The sequence below is a fragment of the Bison bison genome, unplaced genomic scaffold (assembly GCF_000754665.1).
Source record: "Bison bison bison isolate TAMUID 2011002044 unplaced genomic scaffold, Bison_UMD1.0 scf7180017864495, whole genome shotgun sequence".
NCBI classification, from domain to species: domain Eukaryota; kingdom Metazoa; phylum Chordata; class Mammalia; order Artiodactyla; family Bovidae; genus Bison; species Bison bison.
Window position 1 is genome coordinate 7,272,898 of NW_011495054.1, and position 21,400 is coordinate 7,294,297.

Genomic DNA, 21,400 nt, shown 5'->3' on the forward strand with positions numbered 1-21,400 from the left:
GTATATAATATAATATATATATTATATTTATATATTATTAATATATCAATACTATATATTATATTAATTATATATTATAATTTTTATATTTTCTTTAAGTGATTGCAAACCTTGGGAAACAGGTGAGTGTAAGTTGTGAAAGAACAAATTACAATTCCTCCACTACTTCTGGGCTCCAGTCACTAATTACACTGAGAAAATCCAGTAGCATGCTGGACGCTGGTTTCAGACTGGGAGAACTGGCAGCTCTCCACCCCTCTGGAAGTTCAGAACAGCCCTGCGATCCCCAGAGTGCGACTCCCAGGGTGTGGGGCCTCAGGACTGGGAGTGAGAGCAGGAAGGCGGGGCTGGGCTGGGGCGGCACACCCACCTGCTCTCTCTGTCCGCGTACATCTCTATGCACAGCGGGTTGATGGAGGTGTCCATGACTGCCCAGGAGCCGCCCCGGACCTCCGCATAGGGCGGGATGTAGATCAGGACGGGCTGTCTGTACTTCCGGAGGCCATCCACGATGTAGGCTCCGAACTTTAGCACCTGGTCATACATGTCTGAAAAGCAAGGCAGCCACCGTTGAGGCGACCTCCGGCCCACCCTTCGCTGCCCAGGGGTTGTGGTGAGGCTCTCATGGGGCCAGGAGGCAGGATCAAGGCACAGAGGGCTCCCTTGACCAGGTCCTCCTCCCTGCCGGGGCCTCAACATTCCCACCCAGAAAAGGAGGCATGGGCTGATCTCTAAGATCCCTTCCAGCCCTGGCTCAGAGATGCCCCCGGCCTGTCCCTCTGTTTCCAGAACAGAACCCTCTCCAAGGATAACACAGTCTCTTCCCTCTTGCTGCCCACAGGCATATGGTCCTTATTTTCTACCAAGACACGTCTAATTAGGCATGGTACATGGAAACAACAGCACAATAACAAAATCTAGGACCTCCCTGCTGGCCCAGTGGCTAGGACTCTGAGTTCGCAATGCAGGGGGCCCAGGTTCAGTCCCCGGTCAGGGAACTAGATCTCACACGCTGCAACTAATACCTGGCACAGCCAAATACACAGATAAATATTTTTAAAAAACAACTCAAAATCACACGGAGAGTAACCACCACATGCAGACGAACCCTCGCCTTGGCCCTCTGAGGTTGATCTATCCTTACCCCTCTTTGCAGAGGAGAGAAACTTTGGCTTGGAGCAGTCACCCACCCAACAAGGACTCAGACCAGGTCTGCCCGGCCCCAGTCCAGCTCTTTCTGAAACATCCCACTGACAGCCTCTGTCTCTTGAAATGTGCTCAGTGCCTTGAAGCACTTGCATTTGAGTGTCAGGTCACTGAGGCTCAAAGTAGCCCCCTAAGGAGGGCAGGAGCCTTCTCATCTTCCTAAGTGGGGAGGTGACAGCCCAGGTCACTCGGCAGCTTCCGGGGGCCACCCCTGCCTCTCCCTGCATGACGGGGACCTCTGGAAAGTCACACTGGAAGCCCTCAGTTCCCTGAACAGCTCTCGTCTGCAGGGCTGCAGGAAGCGCAACTAAGATGATGATGTTGGGATCCCAAGGGAGCTATCCAGGGTGCTGACCCCGAGGCTTCAGGGCACCCACAGGAAGGCCACTTTACCTTTCATGCCCCCGGAGAACCCCCTCCAGTTGGCAAAGATCATCAGGGGCAACTTCTCCCGGTTGAAATCTTTGATGGCCTGGGCCGTCTTATAGGCCGAATCTGGGAACCACACCTGGCCAGCCTGCTGGATTATCTGGAACACAGAGCAGCCTGCATCAGACTCCTCTGAGCAGAACATGGGATGGCTGCCCACATGGCACCCTGGAGGGCAGGCAGCCTGATTGGCATCGGTGACAACACCAGAGATGGGGCTCAGACATGTGACTCTCACGCTGCGGCCCAGGGAGGCTCCTGTTGCCTGTTGATAGGTGCCAAGCTAGTAAATGCCACCCTGAGTAGGGTCCCAGGACCCGCCCTCTGACTTCTGAACTCCTCCCAGGGTGCGATGTGGCCCACCCTAGAAACAGCAACAGTGGAGAAGGAAATGGCAACCCACTCCAGTGTTCTTGCCTGGAGAATCCCAGGGATGGGGGAGCTTGGTGGGCTGCCGTCTATGGGGTCGCACAGAGTCGGACACGACTGAAGCGACTTAGCAGCAGCAGCAGTGACCATATAACATCCAGCTGAAGACTAGCAGGGGGGTACTGTTTCTGCCCCCTTCTGATGCCTATGTCAGAAGCTTTCTCTATCTCCTTTATACTTTAATAAAACTTTATTACACAAAAGCTAAAAAAAAGAAAGAAAAAGAAAGAAACAGCAACAGTGACGGGGGCAGGAGGAGGGAGGAATTCCTAGGGACCTGTCATCCTCTGAAGAAGACAGTGAGGAGCACCAGGCATCCTGCAGACACAGTGCTGGGGCCCCCACCCCACCCCACTCCAGAGCCAAGGATGCCTCTGAGTCTGAGCTGGAAGGACAGACATGTGGCCACTCAGGACCCGCTCCTGTCAGCTCAACCGGCCTACACAGCAGACCCAGCAAAACCACAGTCATGGTCGTCAGAATGGCCATCATCAGAGAGTGCAGAAACAAATGCTGGTGAGGACGCAGAGAAAAGGGGACCCTGGAACACTCCTGGTGGGCATGCTAACTGGTGCTGCTACTATGGAAAAGAGTATGGAGACTTCTCAGAAAACTAAAAACAGAACTGCTATATGACTCAGCAACTCCCTTCCTGGGTACGTATGTGTATATATAACCCAGCACTAATGTGAAAAGATACATGACCTCAGTGTTCACAGCAGCACCGTTTACAGTAGCCAAGATACGGGAGCAATCCAAGTGCCCGACGACAGATGAATGGAGAAAGACGACGTGGCGTATGCACATATACAAGGGAATACTGCTCAACCACTAAGAATGGAATTCTGACATATGCAGCAATGTGGATAGGTCTAGAGAACACTATACAGAGTGAGATTAGTCAGAGAAAGACAAGCACTGTATGTTATCACTTATATGGAAAACCTAAAAAATAATACAAATCAACATACAGGCAAAGCAGAAACAGATTCACAAAAATAAAACAGACAAAAAACAAACTAGGGAGTTACCAAAGGTGAGAGAGAAGACGGGAGGGACACACAGGGGTATGGGATTAAGAGACACAAACTGCAATGTATGAAATACCACAGCAACAAGGACATACTGTACAGCACAGAGAAATACAGCCATTATCTTGTAGTAACTTTTAGTGGCACACAATCTGTAGAAATGCTGAATCACTCTGCTGTACACCTGAAATGAATGTAATTTGTAACTCAACCTCACTTCAATAAAAAAAACAAAACATGAAAAGAGCCAGCCCAGCTCCCCGGCCCCTAACCTTGGCCTCGGAATCCAGGTTGGCAGGGTCGGCGGGCACGACCAACTCCCCCGTCCGCGTCTCTGCAGCTATCACTCCGACGGGGATACCCCCCAGCCTGCAAGGCGGACCACAAGTGAGCAGGGGCGCGGGGCAGCACCCCAGGCCGGTTCGGGGGGGCAGGTGGGTCTGGCCAGCCCAGACTGATATTCTACAGGCATGCGGGCTGGGATGAGGGTGGACAGAGAAAAGCGTGCTGTTTTCAACTTGGCCCTGAAGCGGTGAAAAGCCTCACAAACAAGCAGGCTGGAAAAGTCCTCTGGGTGCCCATGTCGGGGCAACAGCTGCCGGGGTTGTGGGGAGGCTTGGGCCAAGTCAGGGATGGGAGCAGCATCGTCCCCTAGAACTTTCTGTGATGATGGCCACACTCTCTAGCAGCCTGACCAGTGTGGCAGCTGTGAGCTGCACATGACCACGGAGCATCTGAAACACGGCAGGGACGGCTAAGGAACTGAACATGTGACATGCTCTTTCACTGTGTGATTCCTCTGAATTTGAGCTGTCACACGTGGCCAGCAGCCACCACGGTGGACAGCACAGGTCCAGACCCCACGCCACATCGGGAAAGGATGGAGGTATGCTAAGCCTGAGCAGCTTCAGTTACAGGCGGTCCATGGCATCAGTCTCCATCAGCACCCGCCACCGGCTGCCCCTGGCCACCTGTGTCACTTGATTCCTCTCGGTTACGCTCCCAACAGTTTATGGGGCAGGTTTGGGGAGAGCAGTCTTCAAATCAAGCACTTCCATGTGGAAGGGGGAATAGATTTCATCTCAGTTTAAAGAATATTCCAGGGGATTTCCTTTGTGGTCCGGTGGTTAAGAATCCACCTTCCAATGCAGGTGCCATGGATTTGATCCCTGGGTGGGGAACTAAGATCCCACATGTTGCGGGGCAACTAAGCCCACATACTGGATGAAGACAGTGCAGCCCCCCAAAAAAAGAACATTTGAAAAAAGTAAAACACTTATGGAGAGAAGCAATCCCAGTAACAGACTTAGTATTTTAACAGTTATTACAGAGAAGTAAATAACAACAATAATGGCAGCTGCTATTAACAACATTATGGAGCATTTATGATTTTTAAATGCTTTTTATTTATTTAAAAAATATTAACTACCATGTGGCACTTGGGATCTTAGTTACCCAGCCAGGTGTCAAACCCGCACCCCCAGCAGTAGAAGCAAGGAGTCTTAACTGCTGGACCACCGAGGAATTCCCCATTTGTGATATTTTAAATGCCTAACACATCACCACTTCTATTAATCCCAGCAATCCTTCGGGAGTGGGAAGGGGCGGAGTTATCAGCCTCATTGTACAGATGAGGATGTAAAGGCCCAGAGCGGGTGAGTGACAGCAGAGGTCTGACTCCAGAACCTGAACTCGTAGTGCCTGTTTTGTGCCAGGAATCTGAGTGGTAAATTATGAGGCTGTTGCTTTGGGCTCCATAAAAGGAAGAACTCTGGGGCAGCTGGACTCATCCCGAAGAGAAGGAGTGAGCTCAGCTTTGAAAGAATCCAAGCATTATGCCTTCCGCCAGCTCTGGTATACAATAGCGGTTCCTGCCCACGGCCCTCCTAAATGGAGTTCGTACTTCCGACTGTGTGGTTTTCCAGAGAGTACCATGGCCACCTTCTGATTCCCAAAGGGGTTCATGGCCCCCCTGGCGAGGGTGCCCTGGCCCAGGGGCAGACACAAGGGGCAAGGGTCCTGGCCCCAGGAAGAAGTTGGTGGTGTGTCTTCTAAAGTTATGGACAAATCCAGACTCTATGAAGACTTTCATCAGCCAGAAACACTCCCCGCCCCCCAACTCTCTGCATTGGTTTTTCTTTCAGAAAATCCAAGGCCAGGGAGAAAGCATCGCTGAGGCCGCCTGGGCCCGCCCTCAGGGTTACCTTGCTCGTCCCGTCACCACAGTCTGGGCCCAGGGCACCATGATCTCCTTGAAACTGCCCTGGTCAAAGAATCCACTCTGCCAGGATCCCTTCAGAGCTGTGGGCAGAAGGGCGGAAGCTCAGGCTGGGGTCTGGTTGCTGAGGGCCCCCGGTGTCCACCTGGAGGGCAGACTCCTCTGCCCTCTCTCTAGGACAGCCTGACGTTGACAGCCCAGATACCTTTGTTCCTGGAAAACAACAACACTTCCCCTGCCCAGCCCCCAACACACAAAACCAGGGCTGCCAAACGATACGCCGAATCCGGAAGTCAGTCCATACAGAACACCCACCACACGAACCTCCCTCAACGCCAAGCATGAGGAGACCCTGGTCACAGCCTCTGCAAAAAGAGCAGGTGGCTGCCTTCGGAAGGCACGATTTCAGAAGGGACCATCTACTCTGAAAAACACTCATCCTGGACCTAGGGGCTGCAGCCTCAAAACCGTTACACTGCGAAGAACGTGTTCCATTGAGAGACAGAGAGGAAGAGAAAGGGAGAGTGAACAAGCGGATGTCAGTTGCGGCCGTCCTGGGGAGGACGCGGTGCCTGGGATCCACACCGCGCTGTACGTGTCTGTGGTTTGGACACGAGGAGGCAGGTAGCAGGAGAGATCTCACTTTGCAGGAATAGCGGGGCTGGGCCCCTGGGAGCAAAGCACCCCAGCCTCAGGGTCTGCCTGGGGGCCGGCCCTACTAGCTGGAGCAAATGGTCGGTAACATATCAGACGTTTTTAAAAATCAAGCTAAAGCCAGTGCTCGCAGGTGAGAAAGCCTAAGAGAAGTAGCAGAGGAGGGGAACAGGCCACGGGGCATCTTTCGCTGGTGGAGCCTGGCATGCTCCTGGCGGCACCTCCCTTGCCCCACGCAGCTGGAAGGAGAGGCCGAGTTCTAAAGGGGGCAGCACGTGAAATTCTAGACTCGGGATTGTGGCAACAGGGGCAGCTCAGCTTTCCAGTTCTGTCCTGGTGGCTCAGAATGTAATCAGATACCTCCATGAGGCCAACCTGTCCCTTTGGGGGAGGGGGACAGGGAGGGAGGGAGGGAGAATGTGGGCACGTGCAAGCACGTGCGTGCACACGGGTGTGTTTGGATATATGTGTGCACACCCACGTGTGTGTCTACAAACGGAGCTGCAGAAGAGGCAAAGTTGCTCATCCTGGGTGAACTCATGGAGAGCTACCTTATGAAGGTTTAAGCCAAACAGAAAGAGAGAGGGACAGAGAGAGAAGCGCTCTTCTCCCTGAAACCCTGAGGTTGCAGCCCCAGAGTTGCCACCTATGTGACCACATCTGGGGCAATTTCAGGGAAGGAGGTCATGACCTCTGCTGCTTCTCACCTCCATCCATCAGCTCCAGAAACCGGAGGCTGTTCCCACCCCTTCTCGGTCATCAGCTTGGGAAAAGCACAGAGAAAAATCTCCATTCTTCCACCCCTTTTTGCATTCGACCTCAGGTGTATCCCTTGGCGATAATCTTCTACTGACTCATTCTTTTATCTTGGTGGCAGAAAAGAAACCCCAAAACCCAGGGCTCGGACAAAACCCCGGAGGGACCTACTTGGGTGAGGTCTTCCTGCAAGCAGCCACCGGGGGTCGTAGGGCCCGCGAGATGGTTGGAATTCAATTTCTCTGTCAATGGGGTCCTTGGGTGTGACGACTGGGACTGGGCTGCGATTATCCTAGGAAAGAAAGTCAGGTCTCCCACTCGGTCCTTCGGGCTCGTCAATAATGTCTGCAATTCACTCTTTGCCCTCCTCTCCCCTTCCGACTATGGTGATGCCTGGCTACGTGGCAGAAGCCCAACCCAAAATAGGTCATCATCATAATTAGGAGTAGCATTTGGCTGAGGGCCTGCCAAGCGCTGAACTCCACACATCATGTCACTGAGCCATCAGTGATAACACCCTGGGATGGGTGCCATTGTTACTCCCGCTTTACAGATGAGGAAACTGAGGCTTAGAAAGATTAAGAGATGGTCCTGAGGTCTCATTGCTACGAGAAGGAAGCCAGAAATCAAATCCAGCCTGACTGCAAAGCCTGAGGATTCTCTGTTGTCCGTGTTACCTCTTTTGATGACAGGCAATGTCACCTCTTTCTAAAGGATAGACACACAGCCTCCATACAAAGTCATCAAAAAAAAAAAAAAGCAAATAACAGTGAGTACAGGGCTGGGCATCAGAGAGGGAAGGAGGGAAGAGAAAAGAAAAATTAACCCTAGACACGATTTCAGTGTTACCTACTCCCTACCCTTCCACACCATTTGGCAAATGAACCAGATAACAGAGTCTTCCAGGCTCCAAGCTTCAAGAGGCGGGGGCGGGGGGAAGGATACTGCACCTTTGGCATATAGGACAGCCATTCCAGGATGGTACAAACACCCTCAAAGTCATCTGGCACGGTGACATGCGAGACGCCATTGTGATGCATGATCTGCACACCGCCCAGCTGGTTGTTGGACGTGTAAACGTCTCTGCCCAGGACCTGCTTTGACATGACACAGTTAGCAAGGTCCTGCCCGACCTGGGGGCCTTCCATCTGTTCAGATGGTCCTCAACCCTGGCCGCATGTTCGGTGGTCCTCAACCCTGGCTGCAAGTCAGAATCACCTGGGAGCTTTCAAAAGTCCTGATGTCCAGGCTGCAGGCAGCCAGACCAATTACATCAGAATCTCAGGTATCTGTTGTTTTTTTTCAACTTCCAGATAATTCCATTATGCAGCCCAATTTAAGAACCAGAGATCCACCTGGTGACTGATCATCTCCAGGCAAAACCCAACCTAGTGTTGCTGATGGAGCAGGTCTGCAGTGGGGCCAGAGAACTTTGTACTTTTATCATGATCCCAGGTAATGCTGATGCTGCTGGTTCAGGGGCCAGACTCTGAGACCCACTGTGGGATTTTTAGCAGACCTGATGTTAGGGAGGCCTTACAGCATTGTGGAAGGCATTTCAAGACAGTAAACAGTCACACGAAACTGTGTTCACTAGGAGTCTAACTATGTAAAGACATGAGATGAGAGGAAAACTACACAAAAACTACAGTAGGGACAAAATTACTTTTTTTTTTTTGGTCTTTTCCCAATTTTCTGCAATGTGTAATGCTATTTTAATAATTTTTAAAATTTAAATTACAGTAACACAGAGAATTAGTTCCACCAGAAGAGCCTAACACACACATTGTTGCTGTTAAGTCACTCAGTTGTGTTGGACTCTTTTTCAACCCCGTGGACTGTAGCCCGCCAGTTTCCTCAGTCCATGGGATTCTCCAGGCAAGAATACTGGAGTGGGTTGCACTGGAGTGGGAAATGGCAATTTCATTCTCTGGTGGATTTTCCTGACCCAAGGATCGAACCTGCATCTCCTGCTTTGTAGGCAAACTCTTAACGCTGAGCCACCAAGGAAGCCCAATACACACCTATATGTATGTATCTATCTATCTATAATATATGTTAGCTCATAAGAGGCCCATATAACTGCAAAATGAAAGAACAGCTCTCATAATAGCAGGGATGGAACTGGCTTCTTTTTTCCCTTTTCTTGCTGCATCATGTAGCTTGTGGGATCTTAGTTTCCCAACCAGGGATTGAACCCGGGCCCTCAGCAGTGAGAGTGTGGAGTCCTAACCGCTGGACCACCAGGGAATTCCTGGAACTGCTTTCATGCCGAGAAAAATTCCCCACTGGGGACACTGGGAATGTCAGAATGAGCCCGCTCCCGCCCCTACACATCCACTCCCCGGCTGTCCCTTCAAGGTGGTCACCTTATTGAGCGCCGTCGCCCCCGTGAGGATGATGTGGGAATTCTCCACCTGGATCACTCGCTGGCCCAGCCTCACCAGGTAGGCCCCGATCCCGAGGGCCCGGCAGCTCACCTGTGGAGACAGGACCCCTCCTGCATTCCTCAGGGCCAGTGCCCCGCCCCCCACAGCGGGGACGGTCCAGGAGCCACTGGGCATGAGTGGAAGCTCAGCTTGGCCACGGGCATCCTGATCGGGGGCCTGACAGCGTGGGCTCAAGCCTGTCCTTCAGGCTGCCTGACCTCGACCGAAAGAATGGGGCTAGCGAGGAAGAGTGTTGTAAAGACACACGCAGACGTGGAATGTTCTGGCTCTTACTTCAAGAGGCATCTCTGTGGTTCTTCTGAGTTTGGTCATTCCCAAGACACTGCATGCATTCACACAATGAAAGGAAGCCTAGGAGGGCGGGTGAAACTGGGAAAAAATGATCGAGGTCTGTGTCCAGTTAACAGTGTCGTGCCAATGTCAGTGTCCTTGTTTTGATCACATACGACAGTTACACGAGACTCTATCACACGGGAGCTGGACGAGGGGCACCCACGACCTGCCTAAACTATCTCGTAACTTCCGACGCAGAACTATTTCAAAATAGGAAGATTTATACAGGCAGACCTCATTTTATTGTACTTCATGGATACTGAGGTTTACTTACTTATTTATTTTTTAACAAAGTTTGTGGCAATCCTGTGTGTCAGATGAGGGTTAGCATTTTTTAGCCATAAAGGATTTTAAAATTAAAGTGTATACATCTTTAAAAGACATAATGCTACCGCAGACTTAACAGACGACAGTACAGTATAAACGTAACTGTTACATGGATTGAGAAACCAAAAAATCTGTGTGACTTTATTACAATCTCCACTTCAATACTATATTCATTCACTTTACCATAGAGGTCTGGGACCAAACTGCGACATCTCTGAGGTGAGCCTGTCTGTGTATATATATATAAATTAGAGATATGTAAATGTATATCTATTTTGGAATATATAAAAATATTCCTTTTTATATCCTTCAAAAGAAAATGACATATTTTGGAATATGTAAATACATATATGTCTTTTTATTTTGAAATAGGTATGAAACATACATAATGACACCTACACGATACGCCCAAGGAAGACACTCAAGGCCAGCATTTTCCACCTTGGAAACTGAAGAGCCAAGACGAAGGGTAAAAGTCAGGACTTGAGTGACAGTTTACCACTGAAGAGAACTATTATTACGACTCCAACAGAAACAGAAGATATTTCTGTAAAGGCCACACTAGGGAATGAGAAGACAGTCACTTCGTACCAGTTAAAATTAGATAAAAGTTCTTTTTTTTTTTTTTTTTCCCACACTGCTGGGCATGCAAGATCTTAGTTCCCTGACCAGGAACTGAACCCGTGCCCCCTTGCAGAGAAAGTGTGGAGTCTTAGCCACTGGGCCACCAGGGAAGGCCCAAAAGTTCTTCTAAATACTCAATATCTTTTAAAGAAGAAGAGATTGAATCCTGATTCAAGCCAACCAACTATAATAAGACATTTTGAGATAACTATGGAAACTGAAGCCAAGCTGAGTTCTGACGATATAAAGAATTGCTGTTGATATTGTTGGGTGTAATAGTATCATGGTTATGTTATTTAAAAAAAAAAATGAATGGGAGAGCATTTGTCTAGCAAAGAGCCACACTATGGTACTTACAGATGGAAAGATATAAGTGGAGGCTGCTTTAAAATATTCCAGAACAGCGGGCAGATGGGCTGAGGATGCAGGAATGGTTACACGCTGACAACTGTTGGAGCCAGTGATGAGTACATGGGGCTCATTATCAATTCTCTTTACTTTGGCAACTTTTTTTTACATTTATTTTTACTTGGAGGATAATTGCTTTAATTATGTTGTGTTGGTTGTTTCCATACAGCAAGGTCAATCAGCCATCAGAAAACACACGTGCCCTCCCTCTGACCCTCCCTCCCACCCTCTACCCCAGCCCACCCCTCTGGGTTGTCGCAGAGCGTTGAGTTGGCTCCGTGTCATGCACCAGCTTCCTGCTGGCTATTTTACATATAGGAATGTATAACACGTGTCTCAGTGCTACTCAATTCCTCCCACCTTCCCCTTGCCCTGCTGTGTCCACAAGTCTGCTGTGTCTGTGTCTCTATCCTGCCCTGCAAATGGGTTCATCAGCACCAGCTTTCTAAATTCCATACATACGTGTTAATATATGATACTTGCTTTTCTTCTTCTGACTTACTTCACTTTGCATGACAGGCTTTTCCTGATTAAAGTTTTCATAATAAAAAGTTGAGTTGGAAAAGAAAACGGGCGGGGACTCACCATGCTGATGGTGACGATCTCGTCGTAATCCTGGGAGGTCTCCCCAGCAATCATGCCTGAGCCCCTCAGGTTCTCTACACCCAGGCCCTCCTCCTTCCCAATGATGTCCGTGATGACATACCTTCAGGAACCAAATGAGAGTTACAGACTGAGCTCCAGCCTAGGACAATCCAAGGCTGATGTGCTTCCCAAGGACCCGGAGAAGGAAGGCTGAGCAAGGTGAGGGACTGGAGGGTGAGAAAGCAGCCAATGGCGAGATGAAGGCAGGGGTCTAGGACCCTCACGATTGGCCCTCAAGTTTCCAGAAGGGCAAGTACAGCCTCGATGATGATCACCCCTCCAACCAAAGAGAAAGTCTGCTGATTCAGAGCGTGTCCTAACAAAGCATCACCCATGCCCTGCACTCCTTCGGAGACAGTCTAGAACAGCCTTTGGTCTGCAGAGAGGTCGGCGTGTGCCCGGGGAAGGCATTCGGCTCATGACCGACCAATCGTGGCCACGGAAGTCCACCGCACAGCCGAGCCTCCCTGATGACCCGAGGCGGAGCTGCTGTGTACTAACAGAAGTGCACAACAAACGCAGAAGCTGAAGCACCCCGAACCATCCCCGCCTCCTGGTCTGTGGAAAAATCAGTCCCTGGTGCCAAAAAGGCTGGGTCAGGCCCTAACCCGTTAGGGATTCACAAGGCATTTCAGTGCATTAAATGCTCTGAGAAGGTCTGCAGTAAAGTGCTTGTTGGATCTCATCTAACCCAGTGTTTCCGAAACTTACTTGACTATGGAAAATCTTCCCACCCCCCACCCCCGCCACCCAAAATCAATGACTAACATCCCAGGAAACTCAGCCTGGGAAATTTTGATTTAAATCAGAATCTGATTTTAAAAACCTACAACCTTCCCTGGAAACGACACCAGTATCGCCCTTGACGTTCTCATGGAGCAGACCCTGTCCACGTCTTCCCAGCCCACCCAGTGAGTCAGTTTGGCTCATTTGGTCATAAAATGTGAGCCCGCAAGCTCTGGGGACATGCAGGAATCCAACCTAACTGTCCCCGAGTGATGTGCTGTTTTTGTGAGAGATGTACCTCATGTGGGGACAGCAAGGATGGGGTCACCCTAAAGGGGGCCCCAGGTGTCTGAGCTGTCAGTGCCCACAATGGAAGCTGGGGGGACCCTCTGTACAAACACCCCCACCTGCTTGAGAAACTGTCAGCAGCCCAGAGGCAGATTCCCCACGAGCAGCTGAAATGAACCACAGTCAGAACATGGGAGCTGCCTGCTAAGTTATTTACCTGGATTCTCCATCTTCCTCCACGTGTTTACAATGGACGGAGTTCAGGGAGCTGATTCTGGTGTAGTCTTGAGGGGTCAGGTACAGGTATTTAATTCCCTTAAAAACATGTAAATACTTCAATGAGGCTATTAGTCCAGCTCTGTGTACTCAACAGCCACTGTTTTTAGTGCCAACACTGTGTTTGAAGGATGCAGGAAGGACACTGTGTTAATAACAGTCACCTGTCTGATGTTAACAGACATCTGATGTTAACATATTAATAACACCAATTAACTGAACGTCTGCTCTGTGGTTGCCACTCACCCTTACCACACAACCTCACTTTTCCTCTGGCCATCTCTCTGATTCACTATCTGTTTGTTTTTAAATCTTTATTGAATTTGTTACAATATTGTTTCTGCTTTATGTTTTGTTTTTTTTGGCCCCCAGACACATGGGATCTTAGCTCCTCCACCAGGGATCGAGCCCTCGGCCCCTGCATTGATAGGGGGAGTTTTAGCCACTGGACCACCAGGGATGTCACTGATTCAGTGTTGTTTAATCATCTTTTCATTCTCTCTCCCCAAAGGAGCCTTTCAGATACTTCTTTTTCCCTGATTACCAACCCCTTTGCCCCAGTCAAGTTTTATTATAGATATACTGGTTATGTAATAAATGTACGCATATGTGTGTGTGCACTTCTACATGAAAATAATACTTTTTGTCCCTTTTGGGGGGACAATACCACCTCCTTGAGAACCTGTGCCGTGGTTGCAAAGAATGCCTCTGTTCCCTGCATTTTCACATCACAAGATATGTTTTTCTTTATTCATTCTGCCTTTTATAATGTCCTGAGGTCTTCTGGATGAATTGTAAGAACTTCCTGAGGCCAGGGATTATATACCACTCACCTCTGCATCCTTGGTATGTACTGTGTTCAGAAGATGCTCAGTATGTATTGATATTAAGTACATGTTTATATAAGAAATAACTATTTTCATTATTTTTCTCCAAGGATCCTTCTGAGAGCTTCTGAAGTAGCTCAGTGGTAAAGAATCCGCCTGCCAATGTAGCAGACACGGGTTTGATCCCTGGGTTGGAAAATCCTCTGGAGAAGGAAATGGCTGCCCACTCCAGTATTCCTGCCTGGAGAATCCCATGGACAGAGAAGCCTGGCAGGCTATAGTCCATGGGGTCACAAAGAATCAGACATGACTGACTAACACTTTCAGAGCTCTATGAAGTGACTACTACGATTATTCCCACTTTACAGATAAGGAACCTGAGCCATCTGCTCGTGGTGAAGAAGGAGTGAGGGCTCCCAGGTGGCGCTAGTGGTAAAGAAGCCGCCTGCCAATGCAGGAGATGTAAGGAAGGCAGTTTCGACCCCTGGGTGAGGAAGATCCTCTGGGGAGGGCATGGCAGCCCACTCCAGTATTCTTGCCTGGAGAATCCCACGGACAGATGAGCCTGGCAGGCTACAGTCTATGGGCTCGATGGCAAGAGTCGGACGTGCTGAGTTTGGACTTAGCGACCAAACCACCACCACCACGTGTATCCGTGCCATCTAAGAGCAAGACTTTTCTCCCCACTCCCTTAGAGGTGCTGTCACCCCCTCGGAAAACACAGCATGAGCCAGGTGGGATCACACTGCCACGCCAGCTTCGCGCGGTACCTTGTGGGGGTCTTCCGGGTCCACCCAAGCCACCTGGAACATGTGCTTGATCTCCTCTGCCAGGCCGATACGGGCCCCACTGTTGGCCGCGAGGTAGACTCTGGGGATGCCCTCGGCCCGGGCCAGCTCGGACGCCCGCAGGTACAGAAGGTCTTCTCCGGGGCCGAAGGATCCGATACGGAAGGTGATGTCATTGCTGATGAGGATAATGTCACGCCCTTCGGGGTACTCGAGGGTCTTAAACGTCATTTTGAAGGCCACCATGCCCACCTGGAGAGGAGATGAGTGCACAAGAAAACAGGTTTGCTTCTTCAGGGAGGAAGAAGATTTTTAAGTTTTTTTTTTTTTTTTTTTTAATGTGGACCATTTTAAGAGTCATTATGGAATTTATTACAATATTGCTTCTGTTTTATGTTTTGTTTTTTCGGCCATGAGACACGTGGGATCTTAGTCCCCCGACCAGGGATCAAACCCGCACCCCCTTCACTGGAAAGTGACAGTCGCTCAGTCGTGACCAACTCTTTGCGACCCCATGGACTGTACAGTCCATGGAATTCTCCAGGCCAGAATACTGCAGTGGGTGGCCTTTCCCTTCTCCAGGGGATCTTCCCAACCCAGGGGTCGCACCCAGGTCTCCTGCGTTGCAGGCAGATTCTTTACCAACTGAGCCACCAGGGAAGCCCTTCCTACACTGGAAAGCAAAGTCTTAACTACTCAACAGCCAGGGAGGTTCCTAGGGAGAAAATTTTTTTAAAGGGTGATTCCAGCCAGGAGCTGGGTTCTGTGGGTTTGCTTTTTTTTTTTTTTTTTTTTTTAATTTTATTGAAGTATAGTTGCTCTACAATGTTGCGTTAACTTCTTCTGTAGAGCAAACTGACTCAGTTCTTTACCTCATTTCCTCCAGGAAGTCGGTTCATCTCCACCAGCTGGCCCTGTGGATCCAGCACGAGTTCGGTGTACGTCAGGATGTCTTTGGGGTACTTGTCCGGAGAGGGCCACATTTTAAAAAGAGCCTGCAGAGAAGGGAGGAAAGAGAAAAGCTGAAGTTGCCAGTAAGGAAGTACATTTTCTAGGGCTGCCTTTCTTTCTTAATCGCAAACTATTTAAATCACGCAGCAAAAACATGCAGAAAAAATAAATACCCGTGCATCTATCTTGCAGTTTTGTCAAATCATAATTTCTCCAAAGTTGCTTTAAGAATTTTTTAAAAAGAAATAGTAGAAATGCAGCTGAAGCCCCTGGTGTGCTCCTTCCCATCTGTCCCTCCCCCTGCTCCCCTCAGGTAACCATTATCCTGAACTTGAAAGAAAGTGAAAGTTAGTCACACAGTTGTATCCAACTCTTTGTGATCCCATGGATGTAACCTGCTCAGCTCCTCTGTCCATGGAATTCTCCAGGCAAGAGTACTGGAGTGGGTTGCCATTTCCTTCTCCAGGAGATCTTTCCAACCTGGGGTTTGAACTCGGATCTCCTGCTTTGCAGGCAGATTCTTTACCAGCTGAGCCAGCAGGGAAACCATCCTGAACTCAGTGTCAGTCAAGTCCTCTGTATGTGTTTATGTTTTTATCTCATCATATGTGCAGACATTAAAACATGTAGCATTATTTTGCATGACTTCTCTTTTAAATAAATGGTGTCACACCAGACATGTCCTTCTACAACTTATTTTTCCAACTCTCCAGTATAGTTGAGAGATTTATCCATGTTGATAAATTTAGCTCTGGTTTATTCCTTTTCCCTCATGTTCAGTTTTTCATGGCATGAATATGTCACAATTTATTTACTCATAATTTTTAGTAGAAACGTTTAGCTTTCCAATTCTACAGTACTACCGATAATGCTATAATGAACATTCCTATGGTCTTTTTACATGGGTATATACCTAGGAGTGGAATTGCTGGGTCGTAGCATATGTGAATCTTCAGTTTTCCTAGATATTATCAAATTGCTTTACAGTAAGAATGTGTGAGAGCTCCTTTGCTCCATATACTTGTCCACATCTGGTTTTGTCAAATATTTTCATGCTTTCCCATCTGCTGGGTGTGAAATCATGCTGTGATTTTTTTTTGCTGTGATGTTGATCTGTACTTAACTGACTGTCACCTAGGTGAGCACCTTAAAATATATTGATCAGAGTTTCTCTTACATAATATTGTTCTAATCTCTTGCTGGTAACAGACATCGAAACATATTCTCCCAAGCTGGGGTCTTTTTTAAAAAAATTAATTTATTTTAATTGGAGGCTAATTACATTACAATATTGTGGCGGTTTTTTGCCATACATAGACATGAATCAGCCATGAGTGTACATGTGTCCCCTGATACTGAACCCCCCCCCCACCTCCCTCCCCACCCCATCCTTCTGGGTTGTCCCAGAGCCCCAGCTTTGGGTCCCCCAACCTGGGGTCTTTTTACATAAATAACTTTTAAATTTTAATGTAGTCAAATTTGTGGGGTTTTCCTATGCTTATGCTTTTAACTCACTCCAAGTGGTTTTAATCTCTTGAAATTTATTTTTGTACACCAGATGAGGTAGAAATAAAAATTTATTTTCCCAATTAGATAAGAAACGTCTTTGTATCTTTTCGTGAGATGTATTCCCCTTCATTCACTATTCCACCTCTGCATTCTGTCAAGGCTTTGTTTATAAGCGGGTCTGATTCTAGACTCTATTCTGTTCCATTGGTCTATCTGTTTAGCTCCATTACAATAATATTATGCATTACATATTAAGTACATTACATTATTAAGTACAGCTGCTTGAAAAGTGACTTATTTTAACGGATGGCTAAGACAAGTTCCCCAGATTATTTTTTTCAAAATTGCTTTTGCTATTCACAAACTTTTACTTTTCCTATGAACTTTCAAGTTACACCCACAACTCCAGAATTATACTGAATATATTATGTGGGGAACTATTATCTTTACAATATTGACTCTTCTGATCATTCATAAGCACGATGTATCTCTGTTTATTTAGGCTTAAAGTACTTCCATAAAGTTTCAAAATTTCCCCTATGTTTTTTTTAATTTATTCCTTGTATGTTTTTTAAATTTATTCCTAGGGAAACTTTAGAGTTGATCTTAATATTGTAAACAGCATTTTTCCAATTAGATTTTAGAATTATTGTTTGTCTATGAGAGCACAATTAATTTTTGTATACTGATCTAGCTGGAGAAGGGAATGGCAACCCACTCCAGTATTCTTGCCTGGAAAATCTCATGGACAGAGGAGCCTGGTGGGCCACAGTGCATGGGGTTGCAGAATCAGGCACGACTGAATGAATAAGCATGCACTTGTATCTAGTAATCTTGCTGTATTCTCTTGCTATGTCTTCAAATCCTCTTGGATTACTTGTATAGGCATCTTATCATCTACAAAAAACACCACTTTGCTTCTTTCTATTCTTGTATCTGAACTCCAGTTTTTTTAAAAAAGGTGGAACAGATGGAGTAATTCAATTTCACTAATGCTTATAATCTATATTTTCTATTTCTTCTTGAGTTAGTTTTGATAAGATGTATCTTTCTGGGAAATTTCCCTTTTCATCTGTTCTCAAATTTATGGGTAGTCCACAGTACTCTTTCTTTATCTAAAAGAAAAGTGGATGGATTTATTTTTGATGTGTCTGTTTCTTATTCTTGTGGCCCATGATGTCCAAGGCAGGAGGATACAGACAATAACATTCTTAATCATAAAAGTTTCCATTTATTAAAATAGCCTCTGCTGCTACTGCTGCTGCTGGTAAGTCGCTTCAGTTGTGTCCGACTCTGTGCGACCCCATAGATGGCAGCCCACCAGGCTCCCCCGTCCCTGGGATTCTCCAGGCAAGAACACTGGAGTGGGGTGCCATTTCCTTCTCCAGTGCATGAAAGGGAAAAGTGAAAGTGAAGTCGCTCAGTCGTGTCCTCTACTGAATACTTAATATGTATTTCTTACTACAACCTTGGGAGGTAGGTACTAATTATTATTCTCATTTAACAGAGGAGAAAAGAGAGGCCCCGAGAGGTGAAGGAACTTGCCTGGAGACACACAGGAAGCAAAGGACAGATGTGGGATTCAAGTCCAGGACTTCCTGACCCTAAACAGCAGCTTTTCCTACTACCCTGCATCTCATGCCTAAAGTGCACGGATGCTTTCCTGTCTACAGTAGAAGTCCACAGCCTCAGTTTCATGAATGTCATTCACAAGGCAACGGAGAGGATGTACAAAGGCATCCTTATCACCAATGCCAGTGTGTTCAGTTTCCTTGAAAGGCGCTTCTACGTAAAAAAATATAGGCATAGAAGACGTACTTGAAGGAAGTATCCAGTATATATTCTGTGTCCAGTGTATACTTCAAAATTTATCAAAACATAAAACATTCTTTTTTTTAATTCATCAAAGGTAGTGACCCCATCCTCTTCCTCATGGTCTATCCACCCTTAAAATGGTGCCTGGCTTATGGCAAGTACTTAATATAAGCAGTAACAAGACCAGGAGGAAATGGTAAGCAATTTGTCTTTAGTATATGGAACTAGGAGTTACTTTTTTATTCCTTCCACTCTCCTTTGTTGTCCAAAGTTTCTATATTATATTCTTTTTACCACTGGGATGAAATAAGTCTTGTTTTAGAAAAATATACTACAAAGTCATTCCCAGTATTAGTTTCTTTTCGTTTATGAAGACTGTTTTTTAGAGTGAGGTCTTTAGAAAAGTAACTGAGAATGGAGATTGTGGATGCTGGTGGAGTCTCTAAAGGGGGACCCCCGGCGGTGCTGAGTCTCAGTCCCAGGACTTACCTGCCTGAACATTTCTGGGAAGTCATACACATAGGTGGTACCCAGGGACTGGGCCTGGAATCGCTTGGCCTGAAGCAGATCCTTGGTGACGTAGGGAGTGTTGATCAGCATCCCATGCTGGGGGCCTTGCTTGTTGCCAAAGGAGTGAAACAAGATCTGGACCAGAAAGAGAAAATCAGAGAGTGAGGGAGGCAAGTCTCAGAGAACCACACTCTTGCTCAATTTATTTCTTCCTGCTCCTCAATGAAAATGCAAAGAGGGAATGCTACTCAGCCTTAAAAAAGAGCAAAATAACGCCATTGGCCGCAACATGGATGGGCCTAGAGATTATCATGCTAAGTGGAGTAAGTCAGAAAGACACCACATGGTATCACTTCTGTGTGGACTCTAACATATGACACAAAGGAACTTTTCTGAAACAGACACAGACCCGCGGACGTGGAGGAGAGGCTTGGGCCTCTGCTCTGACGCGACTTCTGTGACCCAGCCCGGCCTTACGTTTCCAGATCTGGGGTCGGTCACTTCCTTGTAGAGGCTGATGTCCAGGTAGTAGCCTGACTCGTTGGTGATGAAGAGGCGGATGGGGATGGCGCTGTCGGCGGTGGTCTGGCGGATGTTGATCTTGACCTCAGCCTGGAGCACGCGGAGCTTCCAGAGCCGGCTGCCGTAGCGCATCACCATGGACCGCACCGACTCCTCAATCTGCAGCAAACCACAGCGGTGCAACTTCAGAACCTAGACTGCACACACTCCTAACAGTTCTCACTCTGATGATGACAGAATGGTGAGGTATACCGAATGCAAAATGCACTGATGTATACAGCGGAGTGATATGTTGCGTGTATCATCGTTAGCTGATAAGAAGCAAAGGCATCTTCGACTTAAGCTCAGTATCTCGCTCTGTCCCCACAGTTACCCAGAGAGGCTAGCATTTTTGTCCCCTATTGACAGAGGAGGAAACTGAGGCTGTAAGAGCTAGTGCTCCTATGTTACACCGTCTTCCTCTCCTTCATGTATCCCAAGACTAAGCATTTTCTCTTCTGGGAACGACATGAACTGATAGAGCTGGGGAGTCAGCATGAGCCTCTGCACCCCCCACATGCCAACCCGATGGACTGAAAGGACTTATTTCATCCCAGAATCGCCATCACAAACTCCAACCCGATGGACTGAAAGGACTTATTTCATCCCAGAATCGCCATCACAAACTCCAACCTGATGGACTGAAAGGACTTATTTCATCCCAGAATCGCCATCACAAACTGCCGGCTTGTGAGGAACCAGCCATGGAGGATGGTTGGGTCACAGACCTCAGGTGCTCACCTGCTCCCCCACCCACAGGCAGCCCATAACAGAGCCTGGAACCAGGGAGAGGCCAGAACTGTGTTTTGCAAAGGACATTCTATTCTAGGCATCCGCATTTCCCAAAAAGTGAAGCATGCCCATGGAGGGGGAACATCCTTAGGGACAGTCCTCAGGGGGTGGCTGGAATATGGCTCTAGAATTAATTGATGGAAGCTTTGTGCTCCACCTGCAGCAATCGAGGCTCAGACACGCATGTATGCACCCTACAACTCGGGTCTCGCACACCGGGAGGCAATACCGCGAAGCAGGAGGGTCCCAGGGAAGGTGAACCCCCAGAGCCTGGTGAGGGCCCTGCGCGCCGAGGGGAGACCTTGGAGGGGTCCATGATGACGGTGGGCACGAAGTTGAGGAAGATGTGGTTGCAGTCTGTGCGCACGCTGGTGTTGTTGAATGCCACCTCCAGCTCGTCCATGGCCTCCAGGAGCAGCCGCTCGCCCTCGTTCTGGAGGTACTCGAAGGAGGCTTCCTGTCAAAGTGGGAGGGGGCAACCGCTAAGGCCAGGGGTGCAGGGCTCAGAGTCAGGGAGAGGGGAGAACAGCCTCTCCTCCGAAAGGTGTGCCCAGTAAGACAGCAGAGCCCCACCTCCAGAGGCAAAGAGATGTTCAAGGCCGTCTGGTTTACACGGCATCTCTTTTATTTTCTGTGTTTTCTGCTGTGCTGACCCCAGAGGGGTCTTACAGTCTCTTCCAAGATATTGTAAACAACTCTCCCATGAGCCCTTGCTTTTCAGGCAAACCAACCAATCCAACCAATCCACGGTCCACACCCCGCTACTCCTCATCAGGTTCACGCCCCAGGCTACTGTCCTGGGGCCCTAATCACCCCAGGGCCAGGCATCAGACAACGAGACAGCCCC

General features: G+C 48.1%; 1 protein-coding gene across 1 annotated transcript in view; it reads right to left on the reverse strand.

The window, feature by feature from the left end:
• The window catches only part of ACACB (acetyl-CoA carboxylase beta), a 111,092-nt gene that overhangs the window by 8,289 nt on the left and 81,403 nt on the right, over positions 1–21,400 (reverse strand). The window contains exons 35-48 of the mRNA XM_010828668.1: positions 20,855–21,010; positions 19,678–19,881; positions 19,180–19,335; positions 15,288–15,410; positions 14,398–14,667; positions 12,742–12,839; positions 11,451–11,571; positions 9,093–9,203; positions 7,674–7,817; positions 6,895–7,015; positions 5,300–5,396; positions 3,368–3,464; positions 1,600–1,735; positions 371–548 (exon numbers count right to left, since the gene is read on the reverse strand). Coding sequence (XP_010826970.1) covers positions 371–548; positions 1,600–1,735; positions 3,368–3,464; positions 5,300–5,396; positions 6,895–7,015; positions 7,674–7,817; positions 9,093–9,203; positions 11,451–11,571; positions 12,742–12,839; positions 14,398–14,667; positions 15,288–15,410; positions 19,180–19,335; positions 19,678–19,881; positions 20,855–21,010 — 2,012 coding nt within the window. The remainder of the gene's footprint in view (positions 1–370; positions 549–1,599; positions 1,736–3,367; positions 3,465–5,299; positions 5,397–6,894; positions 7,016–7,673; positions 7,818–9,092; positions 9,204–11,450; positions 11,572–12,741; positions 12,840–14,397; positions 14,668–15,287; positions 15,411–19,179; positions 19,336–19,677; positions 19,882–20,854; positions 21,011–21,400) is intronic.